At 42.7% G+C, this 20,918-nt stretch overlaps 1 protein-coding gene across 1 annotated transcript in view; it reads left to right on the top strand.

Moving 5' to 3' along the window:
* LPA (lipoprotein(a)) overlaps positions 1–20,918 on the top strand; it is a 107,016-nt gene that overhangs the window by 23,306 nt on the left and 62,792 nt on the right. Inside the window, 6 exon segments of the mRNA XM_033234283.1 lie at positions 2,818–2,999; positions 4,232–4,391; positions 8,375–8,556; positions 9,789–9,948; positions 15,325–15,506; positions 19,476–19,635. Coding sequence (XP_033090174.1) covers positions 2,818–2,999; positions 4,232–4,391; positions 8,375–8,556; positions 9,789–9,948; positions 15,325–15,506; positions 19,476–19,635 — 1,026 coding nt within the window.

The raw sequence follows: 20,918 nt of genomic DNA on the forward strand, positions 1-20,918 counted from the left end.
AAGCAAGTCTCCAGGTATCAGAATGATGTCCAAGTCAATGAATTGCTTGTGAGAGGAAAACTCAGCCATCAGAGGTAAACGTCAAAGCCAATTGGCTCAGTTATGCAGTATCCACAATGTGAGGCCTAAATATAAAACTTGAGTACACGTAGAAACCTTTTAGTGTGACCCAGGGGCAGGAGAAAAATCAGTCAATACAAATAAACCCAGAAGAGAGAGAAATGATTAGAATGGCATAAAAATTTGACATATCACTATATAGTAACTGAGTTCTAGGATTTAAGAAAACACGAATATGGAGTGAAACAGATACCTTATCCAGAGAGAGAAACGGTATAAAGAGCCAAATAAAAAAAAACAGAACAAAACAAAACACTAAGAGATATGTCTTAAATGAAAAAATTACTGGATGGCCTCCCCATCGAGATAGACATTTCAGAAGAAAAAAGTAAATGAAAAATAATTGTATAGAACCTACAGGGCCAGGTACACACACACACAAACACACACGCATACACACACACTTGAACATGTATAAGCTTACAAACACACACACACATCCACAAATGCTGAAAAATGAAATCAACCGAGCCACACAGAAGTGAAGGAAAACATAAAAAGATTTCCTACATGCGGGAAGCAAGTCACAGAAAGGGGGAAGGAGACTGGAACAGAAATATACACCAAAAGCAAGAATGAGTGAACATTTTCCAAATGTAAAGAACATTAAAAAATCACAGACTCGAGAAGCTCAATGGATCAGAAAAATAATTTCTAAAATGTAAATTATAAGATGCCACTGGGTATAAGGAAGTTCAACTGTCAGAGGGCAAAGACATAATACACAGAAAAATCTCATAAGGAACAGGAAAAACAAAAATCTTGCTAGAGGAACAGTGATACAAATGACTAGTGTGACCACATCAGAAACACTGCTAGAGGAACAGTGATACAAATGACTAGTGTGACCACATCAGAAACACTGCAATCCAGGAACAAGATAATAACGTTAAAATAATAAACATAAGAAAAAAGAGCTCAACTGAGAAGACTACATCCAGAAATAAAATGCCTTAAAGATCATGCATGTTGGATAAATGCATATTGCGCACTCCCCTAAACAAAGAACACAGAAACTGTAAGAATTCGAAATCAGCAGTCTTATGTAACAAAGAGAGGTGACCTGAAGGAATTAGGTAGAAGAATAGTAAAACAATAGAATTTTCTGCAGCCCACCAAATGAAGAACCTAGAAATACATAAATGTACAGGAAAATGCTGAATGTGTTCTTGATCAAATTTCTATAACTTTTTAAATGAGAGTTGACTACTCGAAGCAAAATTATACAAATATATTTAACTTTACCATGTGTAGAAGTAAAAATTTGAACAGGTAACAAATCATGTAGGGAATAATGGGAAGTGTGCCACTCTAAGTTTCTTTCTTCATGCACGAGGGTATGTAATATTAATAAAAGGTTACTGTGTGGGTTCAAAGGGATATGGCAAATCCTAGAGCAATCACAAAGTTTAGAACTCTGAGGTGTCTGGTATAATAAGAATATTCCACGCATTCCAAAGAGGAAAGCCAAGGAAGAAAAAGAAGTCTTTCAAGAGCTCGGGCTCTTATACATTCAGTTGCTGATTGAACCAGCTTCCTTGATTGGAGTGTCTGGGTTTGAGACTAGGACACAACTGTAGAGTCTCTAGAGAGAGAGTGTTGGATCCCCATGTCCCGTAACACATTTCCCATTTGCTCAGGAAGCCACAGGTCATGAATGTGAGGATACTGAGAGGTTGGAGCAACGTACTCGGTAGGCATAAGGAAGAGCGAATGCTTCCAGATCCCCGCAGCCCAAACTCCTCCCCTGTTTTGCCCCCTTCTTGATTGTTTCCTGCTCCTGCGTAGCTGTCTGACCTCTTCAGATCTCTTAGTCTTCCCTGCCGTGGTCTTCAGATCTCTTCAGATCATGGTCTTCAGATCTTCTACAGATCTCTTAGTCTTCCCTGCCTTTAAACCATGGGTCCAACTGTTCTTTCAACTCATCCCCTTTCTCTCAGTCCCGGAGTGACTTCTGCCACCAGAGGATAGATTAAGAGCACGAGAGAATGTCCCGCCCAGGAACTCATTCTAGACATACTGCATTCTACCTAGGAGCAAGTTTTCGAGGGCAGCTTTGAGAAGTGTTGCAGAGATAAACCTACATGACTCATGTGATGTAGGAATGACAGACATACTATTTGCAAAATATATTTTCATATGAAACATAGAGCCTTTTCACTAAGTTTTGAGTACGTAGTATGTGAAGGTTGACCTGGAAAGGCGATCCTTCTGGATGCCATGTTTCCTCTGAAGAATTACATTTTAGTTGCAACTCCCAGATTAGAAAATGAAGTCCTACTGAGAGAGAGAGGGAAAACTAGAAGGATACAGATACGTTAGTATGTGAATAAACAGTGGCACAATACAGACGTCAAAATCTATGCCAGTTATTCCAGAGAGACGGATTGGGCAGAAGGCAGAAGGAGAAAAGTCTGATCATGTTTTGGCCACGTGTATGCATTATTTCAGCGTCTCTAAGAAGCGTCTGCTACTTGAGACTTAAAAAAAAATTGTAATACTCTATTAAGTATGAGAAATGTGAAGAGAAGATTAGTGATGGAGAGCCATTGATGCTTGCGGCAATCATGTGGTACTTTTAATGGGTATATCAGGAAGGCATCAGTAATGACCTTGTTGCAGCACAAAGGAGAGGGTGTGGGGTGCCCCTGCATAGTGTCCCACCTCTTGTGACCTGTAACGTTTTGGAATTTCCAGTGGCTTGATCAGGAACTACTGCAGGAATCCAGATCCTGTGGCAGCCCCTTATTGTTATACGATGGATCCCAATGTCAGGTGGGAGTACTGCAACCTGACACAATGCTCAGACGCAGAAGGGACTGCCGTGGCGCCCCCGAATGTCACCCCGGTTCCAAGCCTAGAGGCTCCTCCCGAACAAGGTAAGGAGCCTGTGGCCAGACACCTACACGCTTAGACGCTGGGATGAAAAGCCGTGGAAATTCCCACTGGTTTGGCAGCTTTCAATGGTCCACGGATGCTCGCGTGTTGACTGAGTTCTGCCACGTAGGAGGAAGCCTGCGTGCACTCTCTGGGGGAGTCATCGGAGTGATTTCTGGTACAAGGTGGGTGGGCTGTGTCTTTAGCATGGGCCCAAACCCTCCAGGGTGATCGCCTGCACAACTCACCTCGTTGTGAAACGGACTATCTCAGTGTCTTAGCCAACATTTTTGTTGTGACATGCTCTGAGGTGTGTGACTCTTTCCAAGCCAGGAAGCTTTTCCAGGGATTTCTTCAAGTAGACAGCATTCGGTGCAATCTTCAGCATTGCAGATTCCGAGAAATACGACTCTGGAGCCTGTCACCCTGGAGAAACCTAACAGGGCTTCCTTAATTCCATATCGCCCTGGGTCTGTGGAGCAGTACTTGAGCTCCCAATGCTGTAAGGCTCTGCAGCCCTAGGCCTTGATGGGAGTGATTCCTCGGTGTCCTTCAACCTCTTTCTGATGGCACTTGTACCTGGGAGGGGTCTGGAGAGAAAGAGTAGTAGGCTTCTCCTTTATTGCAATTCAGGATGCGGGAGGAGAGAGGATTCCCTCTCTCCTCCAAAGGAATAAGCTTTTGGCCTGCACACATCCCTGAGAAGCAAAGTGTGTTTGCTTTCGGTCAGATATAGAGGAGCGTTTTCTGCCCCACCACCCGGAAGCCAAAGGCCTTGGCTTTCATGAACAACGGTCTAGGGAAACATGCAAAATTTTCATGTCTGTCCCTGCCTCTGCCCCCGACAGCCGGTTACCACCTGCAGCCCGCATTGCCAAATGCGGTGCCCTTTCCTCGATCCTGCCCCATCTTCCTCATGAACATTCAGTAGAGTTTCCCAGAAAGGTGCTTGCTCATGAGCGCACATTCCAATGAGGAGCATTGTGATCTGTTCCGTTTCTCTAAGGTTTCAGGTGAAATATTTCCAAGAACTTACTACGGTTCTAGAATGGTAGGAATCTGTTGCTTTGGTGTTGGTTTGTTGGTTGGTTTTCTCACATCCTTCGGCCTACGGGTAAGGAAAAGAGTCCGGTCGTAATTCTCATAGACTCCTTCCTGGTCGTGTCATCAGTGGATTCACATGTATCTCTGTTCTCAGAGATACTCAGCTTGATTTCTTCTGTTTTCCTTTCAGCACCGACCGAGCAAAGGCCTGGGGTGCAGGAGTGCTACCACGGTAATGGACAGAGTTATCGAGGCACATACTTCACCACTGTGACAGGAAGAACCTGCCAAGCTTGGTCATCTATGACACCACACTCTCATAGTCGGACCCCAGAAAACTACCCAAATGGGTATGTCTTTGTTCTTTACCGTAAGAGAGAAAGGGTCAACTGAAGTTTCTGTTAGAAGAGGCGTGCTTCAAGCTGAGTTCTCCAAACTCAACTTGTGTCAGACGCAGAGGGCGTAGCAAAATGTCTCAGGATGATTGCCTTGGAGCTAAGGGTCTGAGAGAAGGGAACTGTTAAGCTGCCTCTCCTTCCTCCTAGTTTTAAGGAGCAGAAGGGAAATCTGGAGGCGAGGACATGACATTATGAAGAAAGTCAGAATGGCAAACAGCCAAACACTTAGATTACCCTTCCACAACACCCACGAAGGGTCAATGAAGACTTTCCAATTGGAATTCTGTTATTCTGACTTCCAATTCCTGAAGGGAAGGTTGTGTTTGCCTTTTCCGTCTGGGCTCATGAGGAAAGAGTAAGTGCTTACTTATGGACAGGAAATGTATCTCTTTCTACGTCTACGTAAACTCCAATGGGGAGGGAAACACGTGGCCTTAAGTACGAGGGACCTGAAGGGATACGGGTACGCAGCAAGAGAAGAGCCAAGGGCGGAAGGCAGATGAGAGTGGGCAAAGAGACGGATGCCGAAAAGTAAACGGGATGGGGGATGGACAGAAGCCTGGGTCTGAGCACCCCATGGCCAATTTTCTGGCCACAAGCGGCTACCAAAGACATGGAGACATGGTTTCTCCATGTGGGACAAGAGATGGTAGAGGACCTAGGGAACTGAGAGAGGGGCAGTGATGAGCTCAACCCCATAGATGCCTTGGCTTTTTTCCTGGATACCCTTCCTGCACTGACTAGCAAGGAGATGGAGCCCAAGCAGACTGTAGCCATCTTGCTGAAGGTAGGGGAGGGATTGGAGTTTGGGATGACTCTGGTAGCTAAAACTTTCTAGGTCTGCTACAGATAGGACCTGGTTTGTGGCGGAAAGGAGCTCTACAAATACGCATAGAAGTCTCCTCCAGTTGTTGGCCTGACATGACGCTGCATGTGCACAGAAAATGGTTCCACAAGAGAGTATGGCAAAGAACATTTACTGAGAAACAGCAACTACAAGAGAGCAGCAAGCTCAATGAAGAAGACAGAGATCACATAGCACTGTGGGAGACTGGAGTTCTTACCAGCTAGACGAGAGAGTCTTCACAGAACACGTTGCCGATTCCGTGGAGACCCCAGAACAGCCATAATTTAAAAGTGGTATTAAGATATTCCTAGAACACAGGCAGCTGCAGACAACCCCTTGCATAGCTGAGAAGCGAGTGTCCAAGCATCAAATCGGTTTCCAAGTCAATGAACTGCCAGTGAGAGGAAATCTCAACTCTCTTTACAAGTAAACAAGAAAGTCAATTGGCTCAGCTATGAGGTATCCCAAGAGTGAGTCCTAAATTTGAACTTTGACTACATGTAGGAAAGCATTTCGTGTGATCCATAACCAGGAAATAAATCAGGCAATACAAACAAGCTCAGAAATGACAGAAATGATTAGAATTGCATGAAAATTTGACATATCAGTATGACAACCGATTTCAAATGTTTGAAAAAATGGACATGCAACAAACCAGGTATCATATCAAGAGAAATTAACAGTACAGAATAGCCAAATCAAATTAAAGAGCTAGTATAAAAACAGTATGTCTTAAATGAAAAAATTACTGTATGGCCACCTGATCAAGTTAGATATTTCAGAAGAAAAAATTAACCAAAAAGCAATTCTACAGAACCTGCAGAACTAGTTACACACACACACCCAAATTCAAAACACACCCGTACACGCACACACGCAAAATCTCACAAGTTCTCTCGCACGCAAGGACACCCCTGAAGAAACAGTGAAATACGAAATCAACCGAGCCTCAGAGCCAGGTAGGAAACTATGAAAAGATTTCCTGCATGTGGGAAGCAAGTCACAGAAAAGAGCAAGGGAGTTTGGAGTAGAAGCAAGTACCGGAATCAAGGATGGTTGATAACTTTTCAATTATGAAGAACGTTGACAAAATCACAGTTTCATGAAACTCTAGGGATCAAATAGGAAATTTCGGAAACAAACAAACAAACAAAACGTGTGTGCTGTCCTTTTGTACATCACAGTTCGAAGGTAACAAGGCAAAGGCATAATATGAAGAAAGATCTCAGGAGAAACTGGAGGAAAAAGAGCTGTGTCTTCCTAGAAGTACAGTGATAGAAATTGCTAATGCGTTCACCTCAGAAACACTGGAAGCCGGATACCATTAAAATGATAATCTGGAACCAGAGGAGATCATCCGAGAACGCTGAATCCAGCAATAAAATGCCTTGATGATGGTCTTTGTTGGATAAGCGCATATTGTGCACTGCCCCAAACAAAGACACCGGAAACTGCCAGACTTTGGAATCAGCAGGCTTATGTAACAAGAGATGTGACCCGAGGGAATTAGATAGAAGAAGCGTAGAAGAAGAAGGGAACTTTGTGCAGCCCACGTAATGTAGACTCCAGCAATTCGCAAACGTAGATAGATGTAAATGCAAAATATTTTCTTGATCAAATTTCTATGTCTTTTAAAATGAGAGTTGACTCCTTGATGCAGAATGATAGCAGTATGTTTAAGTTTAGCATATGTAGAGGTAACAATTTGAACATGTAGCGTAAATCATGCAGGTAAGAAATGGAAGTGTACCACTGTGTCTTACCTCATGCACGATGATCTGTAATATTAATAAAAGGTTACTGTGTGGGTTCAAAGGGATATTGCAAATCCTAGAGCAATCGCAAAGTTTTGAACTCTGAGGTTTATGGTATAATAAGAATATTCCATGCATTCCAAAGAGGGAAGCCAAGGAAGAAAAAGAAGTCATTCAAGAGCTCGGGCTCTTATACATCCAGTTGCTGATTGCACCGGCTTCCCGGAATGGAGGGTCTGAGGTTGAGACGGGGTCACAACTGTAGATTCTCTAGAGAGCGAGCGTTGGATCCCCGTGGCCCATAATACATTTCCCAGTTTTCTCAGGCAGCCACAGGTCATGAATGTGAGGCTACTGAGAGGTTGGAGCAACGTTCTTGGGAGGCATAAGGAAGAGCCAATGCTTCAAGATCCCCGCAGCCCAAACTCCTCCCCTGCTTTGCCCCCTTCTTCATTGCTTTCTGCTCCTCCGTAGCTGTCCGACCTCTTCAGATCTCTTAGTCTACCCTGCCGTGTTCCTTTATGCCACGGCTCCCACTGTTCTTTCAACTCATCCCCTTTCCCTCAGTCCCGGAGTGGCTGCGGCCAGCGGAGGATAGTTTGAGAGCAAGAGAGAAGGTCCTGCCCAGGGACCCCTTCTAGAGATACTGCATCCTGCCTGGGAGCAAGTTTTCCAGGGCAGCTTTGAGAAGTCGTGCAGAAATAAACCTACTTGACCCACGTGATATGGCAATGACGGACAGTAATAGCATTTGCACAATGCATCTCCACGTGAAACGTAGAACCTTTTCACTACATTTTGAGTACATAGTATGTGAAGGTTGACCTGGAAAGGGTATCCTTCTGGATGCCATGTTTTCTCTGAAGAACTACATGTTAGTTGCAACTCCCATTTTAGAATAGGAAGTCCTACCGAGAGAGATAGGTACAACTAGACAGATACAGATACTTTAGTATGTGAATAAACAGTGGCACAATACAGACGTCAAAATCCATACCAGTTATTCCAGAGAGACGGATTGGGCAGAAGGCAGAAGGAGAAAAGTCTGATCATGTTTTGGCCACGTGTATGCATTATCTCAGCGTCTCTAAGAAGCGTCTACTACTTTAGATTTAAGAAAATCGTAATAATCTATTAAGTATGAGAAATGTGCTCATCAAGAGAGAGGATTAGTGATGGAGAGCCATTTGTGCTTGCGGCAATCATATGGTACTTTAAAGGGGTATATTAGGAAGGCACCAGTAATGACCTTGTTGCAGCACAAAGGAGAGGGTGTGGGGTGCCCCTGCATAGTGTCCCACCTCTTGTGACCTGTATCGTTTTGGAATTTCCAGTGGCTTGATCAGGAACTACTGCAGGAATCCAGATCCTGTGGCAGCCCCTTATTGTTATACGATGGATCCCAATGTCAGGTGGGAGTACTGCAACCTGACACAATGCTCAGACGCAGAAGGGACTGCCGTGGCGCCCCCGAATATCACCCCGGTTCCAAGTCTAGAGGCTCCTCCCGAACAAGGTAAGGAGCCTGTGGCCAGACACCTACACGCTTAGACGCTGGGATGAAAAGCCGTGGAAATTCCCACTGGTTTGGCAGCTTTCAATGGTCCACGGATGCTCGCGTGTTGACTGAGTTCTGCCATGTAGGAGGAAGCCTGTGTGCACTCTCTGGGGGAGTCAGCGGAGTGATTTCTGGTACAAGGTGGGTGGGCTGTGTCTTTAGGATGGGCCCAAACCCTCCAGGGTGATCGCCTGCACAACTCACCTCGTTGTGAAACGGACTATCTCAGTGTCTTAGCCAACATTTTTGTTGTGACATGCTCTGAGGTGTGTGACTCTTTCCAAGCCAGGAAGCTTTTCCAGGGATTTCTTCAAGTAGACAGCATTCGGTGCAATCTTCAGCATTGCAGATTCCGAGAAATACGACTCTGGAGCCTGTCACCCTGGAGAAACCTAACAGGGCTTCCTTAATTCCATATCGCCCTGGATCTGTGGAGCAGTACTTGAGCTCCCAATGCTCTAAGGCTCTGCAGCCCTAGGCCTTCAAGGGAGTGATTTCTCAGTGTTCTTCAACCTCTTTCTGATGGCACTTGAACCTGGGAGGGGTCTGGAGAGAAAGAGTAGTAGGCTTCTCCTTTATTGCAATTCATGATGCGGGGTATGAGAGGATTCCCTCTCTCCTCCAAAGGAATAAGCTTTTGGCCTGCACAAATCCCTCAGCAGCAAAGTGTCTTTGCCTTCAGTCAGATATAGAGGACCGTTTTCTGCCCCACCACCCGGAAGCCAAAGGCCTTGGCTTTCATAATCAACGGTCTAGGGAAACATGCAGAATTTCCATGTTTGTCCCCGCCCCTGCCCTCGACGGCCGATCACCACCTGCAGCCCGCATTGCCAAATGCAGTGCCCTTTGCTCGATCCTGCCCCATATTCCTCATGAACATTCAGTAGAGTTTCCTAGAAAGGTGCTTGGTTGTGAGCACACTTTCCAGTGAGAAGCATTCTGATGTGTTTTGTTTCTCTAAGGTTTCAGGTGAAATATTTCCAGGAACTTACTGCGTTTCTAGAATGGTAGAAGGCTGTTGCTTTAATGTTGGTTTGTTAGTTGATTTTCTCACATCCTTCACCCTACGGATAAGGAAATCGGTAGGGTCGTAGTTCTCATAGACTCCTTTCTGTTTGTGTCAAAAGTGACTTCACATGTTTCTCTCTTCTTAGAGATACTCAGGTTGATTTCTTCTGTTTTCCTTTCAGTACTGACTGAGCAAATGCCTGGGGTGCAGGAGTGCTACCACGGTAATGGACAGAGTTATCGAGGCACATACTTCACCACTGTCACAGGAAGAACCTGCCAAGCTTGGTTATCTATGACACCGCACTCACATAGTCGGACCCCAGAATACTACCCAAATGCGTATGTCTTTTTTCTTTACCATGAGTTAACGAAGGGCCAGTAGAAATTTCTATTAGTAGTTTCATGCTTCCACCTTAGTGTTCCGAACTGAAATTTTCTCAGATGAATTTTGCTTAGGAAAATGTCTGTGGACTATTTTTTTTGAGCAAAGTGTCTAAGAGAAGACAAGTGTTAATCTGGCTCTCCTTCCTCCTAGTTTAGATGAGCGGAAAGTTTTCTGGAGGCGAAGATATCACATTTAGAAAAAGTCAAGATGCCACCCATGAAACTCTTAGAGTAACCTTCCACAACACCCACTAAGGTTCTCTGCAGCCTTTTCTCATGGGAATTCTGTTAAACTAACCTGCAGTTCCTGAAGTGAAGGTTCTGTTGGGCTTTTCTGTTTTGGCTTACAAGGAAAGTATATATGTATATCTATGGAGAGGTGAATCTATCTCTTTCTATATCTACGTCTTCTTCAATATGTGGAAACACAGTCAGTTCTCACCACCAGTGGTGTGAAGCGATACTGGTTGTTAGAAAGAGAATAGAAATGGCAGGAATGTAGATGAGGGTCAGCAAAGGGAGAGATGCTGGAATATAAAAGCGGTGGATAGATGGACAGAAGCCCAGGTCTCACCAACCCATGGCCAGTCTTTTGGCCATAAGTGACTAGCAAAGACATGGACAAATGGTTTCTACATGTTGGAAAACAGACGGTAGTGGACCAAAAGAATAGTGGTGGGGGAACAGTGAAATCAGTTCCATAGATGCATTGGCTCTCTTTCTGGAGGCCCTTCATGCACTGAAGAGCAAGGTGATAGAGCCCAAATGGACTATAGCCATCTTGCTGAATGCAGAAGAAAGATTGGAATTTGGGCCTACTCTTGTAGCTAGGATTTTATAGGCCTACTGAGAATGAGAATGGATTTGTGGATGAAAGGAGCTCCAGGGGCACACATAGTAGTCTCCTCGAATCTTTGGCTAGACATGATGCTGCATGTGCACAGAAAAAGGTTCCACAAGAAAATAGAGAAAAGAATATATCCTGAAGAAGAGCAACTGCAATTGAACAGTGAGCTCAATGAAGAGGACAGAGCTCTCACAGCATTCTGGGCTATTAGAGTTCTGACTAGCTGGAGGAGAGACCTCACTGAACCTCTTGGGAATACAGTAGAGACTCCAAAAAGTCATACTTTAGGAGTAGAATTAGTAAATTCCTAGAACAAAGGCAGCTCCAGACAAACGCTAGCAAAGCTGAAAAGCAAGTCTCCGAGCATTAAAATGGTTTCCAAGTCAATTAACTGCCAGGAGAGGAAAACTCAATCCTGTTTATAGGTAAACAACAAAGTCAAGTGGCTCAGCTATGTGGTGTTCACAGTGTGAGTTCTAAATTTAAAACTTGACTACACATAGAGAAGCTTTTAGTGTGAACCATGACCAGGAGAAAAATTAGCCAATACAAATAGACCTAGAAATGACAGAAATGATTAGAATGGCAAAAAAGTTGACATATCAATATGATAACTGAGTTTTAGGATTAAAGAAAGCTTGAATATGGAATGAAGCAGATATCATATCAAGAGACAGTAACAGTATAGAAGAAATAATCAAATTAAAGAACTAGTATAAGAAAGTATGTCTTAAATGAAAAAATTACTGGATGAATTCCCAATCAAGTGAGATATTTCAGAAGTAAAAACTAACTGAAAAACAATTTTATACCACCTACAGAACCAGCTACACATACACACATGACACACACACACACATACACACATACCCACACATGCACAGGCTTAGAAACATGCACACACACACATACACACATGCACCTCCACAAATACTAAAAAATAATGAAATCAACTGATCCTCACAGACATGTGGGAAAATATAAAAAGATTTCCTGCATGTGGGTAGGAAGTCACAGAAGGATAGGAAGGAGAGATTGCAACAGAAACAAATACTGGAAGCAAGGATAGCTAAAAACTTTTCAAATATGAAGAATATTTAAAAATCACAGATTCAAGAAGTGAATGAATCAGATAGGGAGTTAAAAAAAAAACTATAATGCACTTTTGTACATCACAGTTCGATGGTCAGAAGGCAAAGATATGATAACAAGAAACATCTAATGAGAAACCAGAGGAAAAAGAGCTGTGTCTTGATAGAACAGTGATGCAAATTGCTAATGTGTTCTCATCAGAAACACTGGAACCCAGATGACAGGGAATATCATTAAAATGATAAACTAGAAAAAGAAGAGATCAACCAAGAATGCTATATCCAGCAATAAAATGCCTCGAAGATCATCCGTGTTGGATAAATGTGTATTATGCACTGCCCCAAATAAATAAACCAAAAACTAATAATTTGGAATCAGCAGGCTCGTGTAACAGGAGATGTTACCCAAAGAAAATTAGCTAGAAGAAGAATAGTACAAGAGGGGAGCTTTCTGCAGACCACGTAATGAAGAACCCAGCAAATGGCAAATGTAGATGTAAATGCAAAATATTTTATTGATCAAACTTCTGCATCTTTTTAAATGAGAGTTGACTATTTGAAGCAAGATGATAGCAATATATTTAACTTTAGCATATGTAGAGGTAAAAATTTGAACATATAGCATACATCATGTAGGGAATAATTGGAAGTGTACCATTGTAAGTTTCTTACCTTATCCATGATGGTATGTAATATTAATGAAAGGTTGAATTTGCAGGCGCAAAGGGATATTGTAAATCCTAAAGCAATCACAAAATGGTGAATTCTGAAGGATATTCTTTTTTTATGTTATTTTATTTTATTTATTTTTTAAAATTTATTTATTTTTATTATACTTTAAGTTCTAGGGTACATGTGCATAACGTGCAGGTTTGTTACATATGTATACTTGTGCCATGTTGGTGTGCTGCACCCATCAACTCGTCAGCACCCATCAATTCATCATTTATATCATGTATAACTCCCCAGTGCAATCCCTCCCTCCTCCCCCCTCCCCATGATAGGCCCCAGTGTGTGATGTTCCCCTTCCCGAGTCCAAGTGATCTCATTGTTCAGTTCCCACCTTTGAGTGAGAACATGCGGTGTTTGGTTTTCTCTTCTTGTGATAGTTTGCTAAGAATGATGGTTTCCAGCTGCATCCATGTCCCTACAAAGGACACAAACTCATCCTTTTTTATGGCTGCATAGTATTCCATGGTGTATATGTGCCACATTTTCTTAATCCAGTCTGTCACAGATGGACATTTGGGTTGATTCCAAGTCTTTGCTATTGTGAATAGTGCCGCAATAAACATACATGTGCATGTGTCTTTGTAGTAGAATAATTTATAATCCTTTGAGTATATACCCAGTAGTAGGATGGCTGGGTCATATGGTACATCTAGTTCTAGATCCTTGAGGAATTGCCATACTGTTTTCCATAATGGTTGAACTAGTTTACAATCCCACCAACAGTGTAAAAGTGTTCCTATTTCTCCACATCCTCTCCAACACCTGTTGTTTCCTGATTTTTTAATGATTGCCGTTCTAACTGGTGTGAGATGGTATCTCATTGTGGTTTTGATTTACATGGTACTGGTACCAAAACAGAGATATAGACCAATGGAACAGAACAGAGCCCTCGGAAATAATACCACACATCTACAGCCATCTGATCTTTGACAAACCTGAGAGAAACAAGAAATGGGGAAAGGATTCCCTATTTAATAAATGGTGCTGGGAAAATTGGCTAGCCATAAGTAGAAAGCTGAAACTGGATCCTTTCCTTGCTCCTTATACGAAGATTAATTCAAGATGGATTAGAGACTTAATGTTAGACCTAATACCATAAAAACCCTAGAAGAAAACCTAGGTAGTAACATTCAGGACATAGGCATGGGCAAGGACTTCATGTCTAAAACACCAAAAGCAACGGCAGCAAAAGCTAAAATTGACAAATGGAATCTAATTAAACTAAAGAGCTTCTGCACAGCAAAAGAAACTACCATCAGAGTGAAGAGGCAACCTATAGAATGGGAGAAAATTTTTGCAATCTACTCATCTGACAAAGGGCTAATATCCAGAATCTACAAAGAACTCAAACAAATATACAAGAAAAAAACAAACAACCCCATCAAAAAGTGGGCAAAGGATATGAACAGACATTTCTCAAAAGAAGACATTCATACAGCCAACAGACACATGAAAAAATGCTCGTCATCACTCGCCATCAGAGAAGGATATTCTATAATAAGAATTTTCCATGTATCCAAAAAAGGGAAGCCAAGGAAGAAAAGAAGTCTTTCAAGTGCTCAAGCTCTGAGCCCATCCTGTTGCTCATTGAACCAGCTTCCTGGAATGGAGGGTCTGTGCTTAAGACTAGGTCACATGTGGAGTCTCTAGAGAGACAGTGTTGGATCCCCATGGCCCATAACACATTTCCCATTTTCCCAGGCAACCAGAGGTCATGAATGAGAGGATTCTGAGAGGTTGGAGCAATGTTCCTAGGAGGCATAAGGGGGAGTGAATGCTCTGAGATTTCCCCACCCGGGGTCCTCCACAGCTGCCCGACCTCTTCAGACCTCATAGTCTACTCAGCTGCCTCCCTTTATGCCATAAGTCCCACTGTTCTTTCAACTCATCCCCTATTCCTTCAGTCCTGGAATTGCTGTGGCCAGCAGAGGATGGACTGAGGGCAGGAGAGGAAGTCCTGACCAGGAACCCATCCTAGAGATACTGCATCCTTCCTGAAAGCTAGGTTTTCAGGGAAGCTTTGAGAAGTCTTGCAGAAACAAACCGACTTGACCCACCTGATACAGTATCGACAGACAGTAATACTCCTTTTGCAGTGGTTTAACATGCTAAAGGTAGAGCCTTTTGGCTACATTTTGAGTACATAGAGTGAGACCGCTGGCCTGGGAAGGATATCATCTTGGATGCCATTTTTTCTCTGGAGAACTATATGTTAGTTCCAACTCACACATCACTATATGAAGTCCTACACAGAGAGATACGGAGAGCTAGACAGATAGAGATACTTTTGTATGCAATACCAATTCCAGAATACACAGGTCAAAATCCATACCAGTTATTCCAGAGAGATGGCTTGGGCAGAAGGCAGAAGGAGGATACTGTGATCCCTTTTTGGTCACATGTATGTATTATCTCAGTGTTTCTAGGAAGTGTGTGCTACATTAGATTTTTTTTTTCTTTAAAAAAGTGATAATCTATGAAGTCTGAGAAATGTGCAGAGAGGATTAGAGATTGAGAGCAATTTGTCCTTGTGGCAATTGTATGTTATCTCTATTGGGAATATTTCAAAGGCACCAGTTATGACCTTGTTGTAGCAAAATATGTAGTGTTCCTGCGTATTGACCCATTTTTTTGTGATGTGTATTCTTTTGGAATTTCCAGTGGCTTGGTCAAGAACTACTGCCGAAATCCAGATCCTGTGGCAGCCCCTTGGTGTTATACGATGGATCCCAATGTCAGGTGGGAGTACTGCAACCTGACACAATGCTCAGATGCAGAAGGGACTGCTGTCGTGCCTCCAAATATTATTCCGGTTCCAAGCCTAGAGGCTTTTTTTGAACAAGGTAAGAAGCTGTGGCCAGACATTTACGTACTTGGATGCCGGGATGAAAAGCCATGGAAACCCCCACTGATGCACAAGCCTTCAGTGCTACACTGGTTCTCATGTGTTGGTTCTGGGTCTGCCATGTGGGAGGAAGCCTTAGTGCACTCTCTGGGGGAGCCAGAGGTGTGATTTTTTTTTTTTTTTTTTTTTTTTTTTTGTTTTTTTTTTTTTTTTTTTTTATTATACTTTAAGTTCTAGGGTACATGTGCATGGCGTTTATATCATGTATAACTCCCCAATGCAATCCCTCCCTCCTCCCCCCTCCCCATGATAGGCCCCAGTGTGTGATGTTCCCCTTCCCGAGTCCAAGTGATCTCATTGTTCAGTTCCCACCTATGAGTGAGAACATGCGGTGTTTGGTTTTCTCTTCTTGTGATAGTTTGCTAAGAATGATGGTTTCCAGCTGCATCCATGTCCCTACAAAGGACGCAAACTCATCCTTTTTGATGGCTGCATAGTATTCCATGGTGTATATGTGCCACATTTTCTTAATCCAGTCTGTCACAGATGGACATTTGGGTTGATTCCAAGTCTTTGCTATTGTGAATAGTGCCGCAATAAACATACGTGTGCAAGTATCTTTGTAGTAGAGTAATTTATAATCCTTTGGGTATATACCCAGTAGTGGGATGGCTGGGTCATATGGTACATCTAGTTCTAGATCCTTGAGGAATCGCCATACTGTTTTCCATAATGGTTGAACTAGTTTACAATCCCACCAACAGTGTAAAAGTGTTCCTATTTCTCCACATCCTCTCCAACACCTGTTGTTTCCTGACTTCTTAATGATTGCCATTCTAACTGGTGTGAGATGGTATCTCATTGTGGTTTTGATTTGCATTTCTCTGATGGCCAGTGATGATGAGCATTTTTTCATGTGTCTGTTGGCTGTATGGATGTCTTCTTTTGAGAAATGTCTGTTCATATCCTTTCCCCACTTTTTGATGGGGTTGTTTGTTTTTTTCTTGTATATCTGTTTGAGTTCTTGGTAGATTCTGGATATTAGCCCTTTGTCAGATGAGTAGGTTGCAAAAATTTTTTCCCATTCTGTAGGTTGCCTGTTCACTCTGATGGTAGTTTCTTTAGCTGTGCAAAAGCTCTTTAGTTTAATTAGATCCCATGTGTCAATTTTGGCTTTTGCTGCCGTTGCTTTTGGTGTTTTAGACATGAAGTCCTTGCCCATGCCTATGTCCTGAATGGTACTACCTAGATTTTCTTCTAGGGTTTTTATGGTATTAGGTCTAACATTTAAGTCTCTAATCCATCTTGAATTAATCTTCGTATAAGGGGTAAGGAAAGGATCCAGTTTCAGCTTTCTACTTATGGCTAGCCAATTTTCCCAGCACCATTTATTAAATAGGGAATCCTTTCCCCATTTCTTGTTTCTCTCAGGTTTGTCAAAGATCAGATGGCTGTAGATGTGTAGAAGTTGAATCCCTGAATAGACCAATAGCAGGCTCTGAAATTGAGGCAACAATTAATAGCCTACCCACCAAAAAAAGTCCAGGACCAGATGGATTCACAGCTGAATTCTACCAGAGGTACAAGGAGGAGCTGGTACCATTCCTTCTGAAACTATTTCAATCAATAGAAAAAGAGGGAATCCTCCCTAACTCTTTTTATGAGGCCAACATCATCCTGATACCAAAGCCTGGCAGAGACACAACAAAAAGAGAGAATTTTAGACCAATATCCCTGATGAACATCGATGCAAAAATCCTCAATAAAATACTGGCAAACCGGATTCAGCAGCACATCAAAAAGCTTATCCACCATGATCAAGTGGGCTTCATCCCTGGGATGCAAGGCTGGTTCAACATTCGCAAATCAATAAACGTAATCCAGCATATAAACAGAACCAAAGACAAGAACCACATGATTATCTCAATAGATGCAGAAAAGGCTTTTGACAAAATTCAACAGCCCTTTATGCTAAAAACGCTCAATAAATTGGTATTGATGGAACGTACCTCAAAATAATAAGAGCTATTTATGACAAACCCACAGCTAATATCATACTGAATGGGCAAAAACTGGAAAAATTCCCTTTGAAAACTGGCACAAGACAGGGATGCCCTCTCTCACCACTCCTATTCAACATAGTGTTGGAAGTTCTGGCTAGGGCAATCAGGCAAGAGAAAGAAATCAAGGGTATCCAGTTAGGAAAAGAAGAAGTCAAATTGTCCCTGTTTGCAGATGACATGATTGTATATTTAGAAAACCCCATTGTCTCAGCCCAAAATCTCCTTAAGCTGATAAGCAACTTCAGCAAAGTCTCAGGATACAAAATTAATGTGCAAAAATCACAAGCATTCTTATACACCAGTAACAGACAAGCAGAGAGCCAAATCAGGAATGAACTTCCATTCACAATTGCTTTAAAGAGAATCAAATACCTAGGAATCCAGCTTACAAGGGATGTAAAGGACCTCTTCAAGGAGAACTACAAACCACTGCTCAGTGAAATCAAAGAGGACACAAACAAATGGAAGAACATACCATGCTCATGGATAGGAAGAATCAATATCGTGAAAATGGCCATACTGCCCAAGGTGATTTATAGATTCAATGCCATCCCCATCAAGCTACCAATGAGTTTCTTCACAGAATTGGAAAAAACGGCTTTAAAGTTCATATGGAACCAAAAAAGAGCCCGCATTGCCAAGACAATCCTAAGTCAAAAGGACAAAGCTGGAGGCGTCACGCTACCTGACTTCAAACTATACTACAAGGCTACAGTAACCAAAACAGCATGGTACTGGTACCACAACAGAGATATAGACCAATGGAACAGAACAGAGTCCTCAGAGGTGTGATTTTTGGTGCAACCTGTGTGAGCTGTGTCTTTAGGATGGGTACAAACCATTCTGGGTGCTCGACTTCCCTACTCCCCTCACTGTAAAAGGGACTATCTCAGTGTCCTAGACAAAATTCTTATTGTAATATGCTGTCAGATGTGTATGTCTTTCCAAGCCAGTAAACTTTCCCAGGCATTTCTTCAAGTAGACAGCGTTCAGTGCAATCATCAGCATTGTAGATTCTGAGAAATGTGGCTCTTGATCGTGTTATCCTTGAGAAACCTAACAGGGCTGCATTAATTCCATATCTCCCTGGGTCTATGGAGCAGTACGTGAGCTCCCAATGCCCTATCTTTCAGGTCCTTTTCAGTCCAAGGCAGGTTGTGCAGTTCTTAGCTTTGAAGGGAGTGATTTTTTAGTGTTCTTTTGCCTCTTTCTGATGGAACTTGTATCTGCCGCGGGGGGGGTGGGGGGAGTCTGAAGAAAAAGAGTAGTAGACTTTTGCTTTATTGCAATGCATTATGCTGGGCATGAGAGGATTCCCTGTCTTATCCAAGGTGATAAACTTTTGGCCTCCACTCATCCCTGAGAAGTGAAGTGTTGTTGCCTGCAGTTTTAGCTGCAGGACTGTTGTCTGTCCCATCACCAGGAGTTTAATGCTTGTCTTTTTTGAGCAGTGATCCAGGGACACATGCAAGGTTTTTGTATGTGTCCTTGCCTCCTCCCCAAAAAAACCATTTTAATGCTTGGAGATTTGCTTTTCAGCTTTGCCAAATGCATCACCCTTTCTTCTCTGCTGTTCCATATCCTCATGAACACTCTGTAGAGATTCCTAGAAATGAGCTTGCATGTTAGTGGAGTTTCCAATGAGAAGCAATCTAATGTTTCTTTTCCACTAAGTTTTACATGAAATATTTCTAAGAACTTACTGCAGTTCCAGAATGGCAGGCATCTCTTGCTTTCATGTTTGTTTGTTTGTGTGTGTTTTCTCATGTCAATTTGCCTATTGATAAGGAATAGAGAATGGCTGTAAATCTCAGAGACTCCTTTCTGGTTTATGTCATAAAAGACTTCATGTATTTTTCTGTTCTAGGAAATACTAAGCCTGATGTCTTCTGTTTTAATTTCAGAACTGACCGAGGAAACCCCCGGGGCACAGGCGTGCTACTACCATTATGGACAGAGTTACCGAGGCACATACTCCACCACTGTTACAGGAAGAACTTGCCAAGCTTGGTCATCTATGACACCACACCAGCATAGTCGGACCCCAAAAAACTATCCAAATGCGTAGGTCTTTGTTCTTTACCATAAGCGAAGGAAGGGCCAATGGAAGTTTCCGTTAGAAGATTCATGCTTTAAGGTGACCTCTCAGGACTCAACTTGGCTCAGATGTAGAGGAACATTGCTTGTGAGCAAAAGTTCTTAGAGAAGATTTTTTATTTTATTTATTTATTTATTTATTTTTGAGACAGAGTCTCACTCTGTTGCCCAGGCTGGAGTGCAGTGGCACGATCTTGGCTCACTGTGAGCTCCACCTCCTGAGTTCACACCGTTCTCCTGCCTCAGCCTCTCTAGCAGTTGGGACTACAGGTGCCCACCACCACACCCAGCTAATTTTTTGTAGTTTTAGTAGAGACAGGGTTTCACTGTTCTAGCTAGGATGATCTCGATCTCCTGATCTCGTGATCCACCCGCCTTGACCTCCCAAAGTGCTGGGATTACAGGCATGAGCCACCACGCCCGGCCGAGAAGACATTGTTTAAGCTGGCTCTCCTTCCTCCTAGTTTTATGGAAGCAGGAGGATATATGGAGGTGAGGAGATCTTATTAATAAAACAGTCAGGATGACAAATGACCACAGAGTTAGAGTACCCTTCTACAACATTGGCTGAGGGTTAATGCAACCTTTCACCCTGGAATTCTATCATTCTAAGATCTAGTCCCTGAAGTGAATGTTGTGTTGGTCTTTTGCATCTTGGGTCACAGGGAATTGATATGTGAACATCTATGGAGTGGCAGACTTTTTTCTAACCATACCTTTTTCAATGGGTACAAACATGCTTGGTCCTGAGCACCAGTGATCTGAAGGGATAGGGTTGCCCAGAGGAGAAGAACAAAGGCAGGAAAGCAGATGAGAATCAGCAAAGGAACGATGCTGAAAAGTAAAAGGGGCAAGTAGATGGACAGAAGCTGTGATCTGACCACTCTATGGCCAGTCTTTCGGCCATAAGTGACTACCAAAGACATGGCAAAACGGTTTCCACATGTTGAACAATAGATGCTAGAGGACTAAGAGTATTGCGAGAGGGAGAAAATGAGATCGACCCATCAATGCCTTGACTTTCTTCAAGGAGACCATTCCTGCACTGAAGAGCAAGGAGATGGAGCCCAAGCTGACTGTAGCCATGTTGCTGAATGGAGGAGAGTGATTGGACTTTGGGATTACTCAGGTTGTTAGGATTTTCTAGCTGTGCTAAGAGTAAGAATGGATTTGTGGAGGAAAGGAGCTCCAGGCATAGAAGTCTCCTCAAGTGTTAGACTAAACATAAAGCAGCACTTCACAGGAGATTT

The sequence above is a fragment of the Trachypithecus francoisi genome, unplaced genomic scaffold (assembly GCF_009764315.1).
Source record: "Trachypithecus francoisi isolate TF-2019V2 unplaced genomic scaffold, Tfra_2.0 Lachesis_group15, whole genome shotgun sequence".
Taxonomy (NCBI): Eukaryota; Metazoa; Chordata; class Mammalia; order Primates; family Cercopithecidae; genus Trachypithecus; species Trachypithecus francoisi.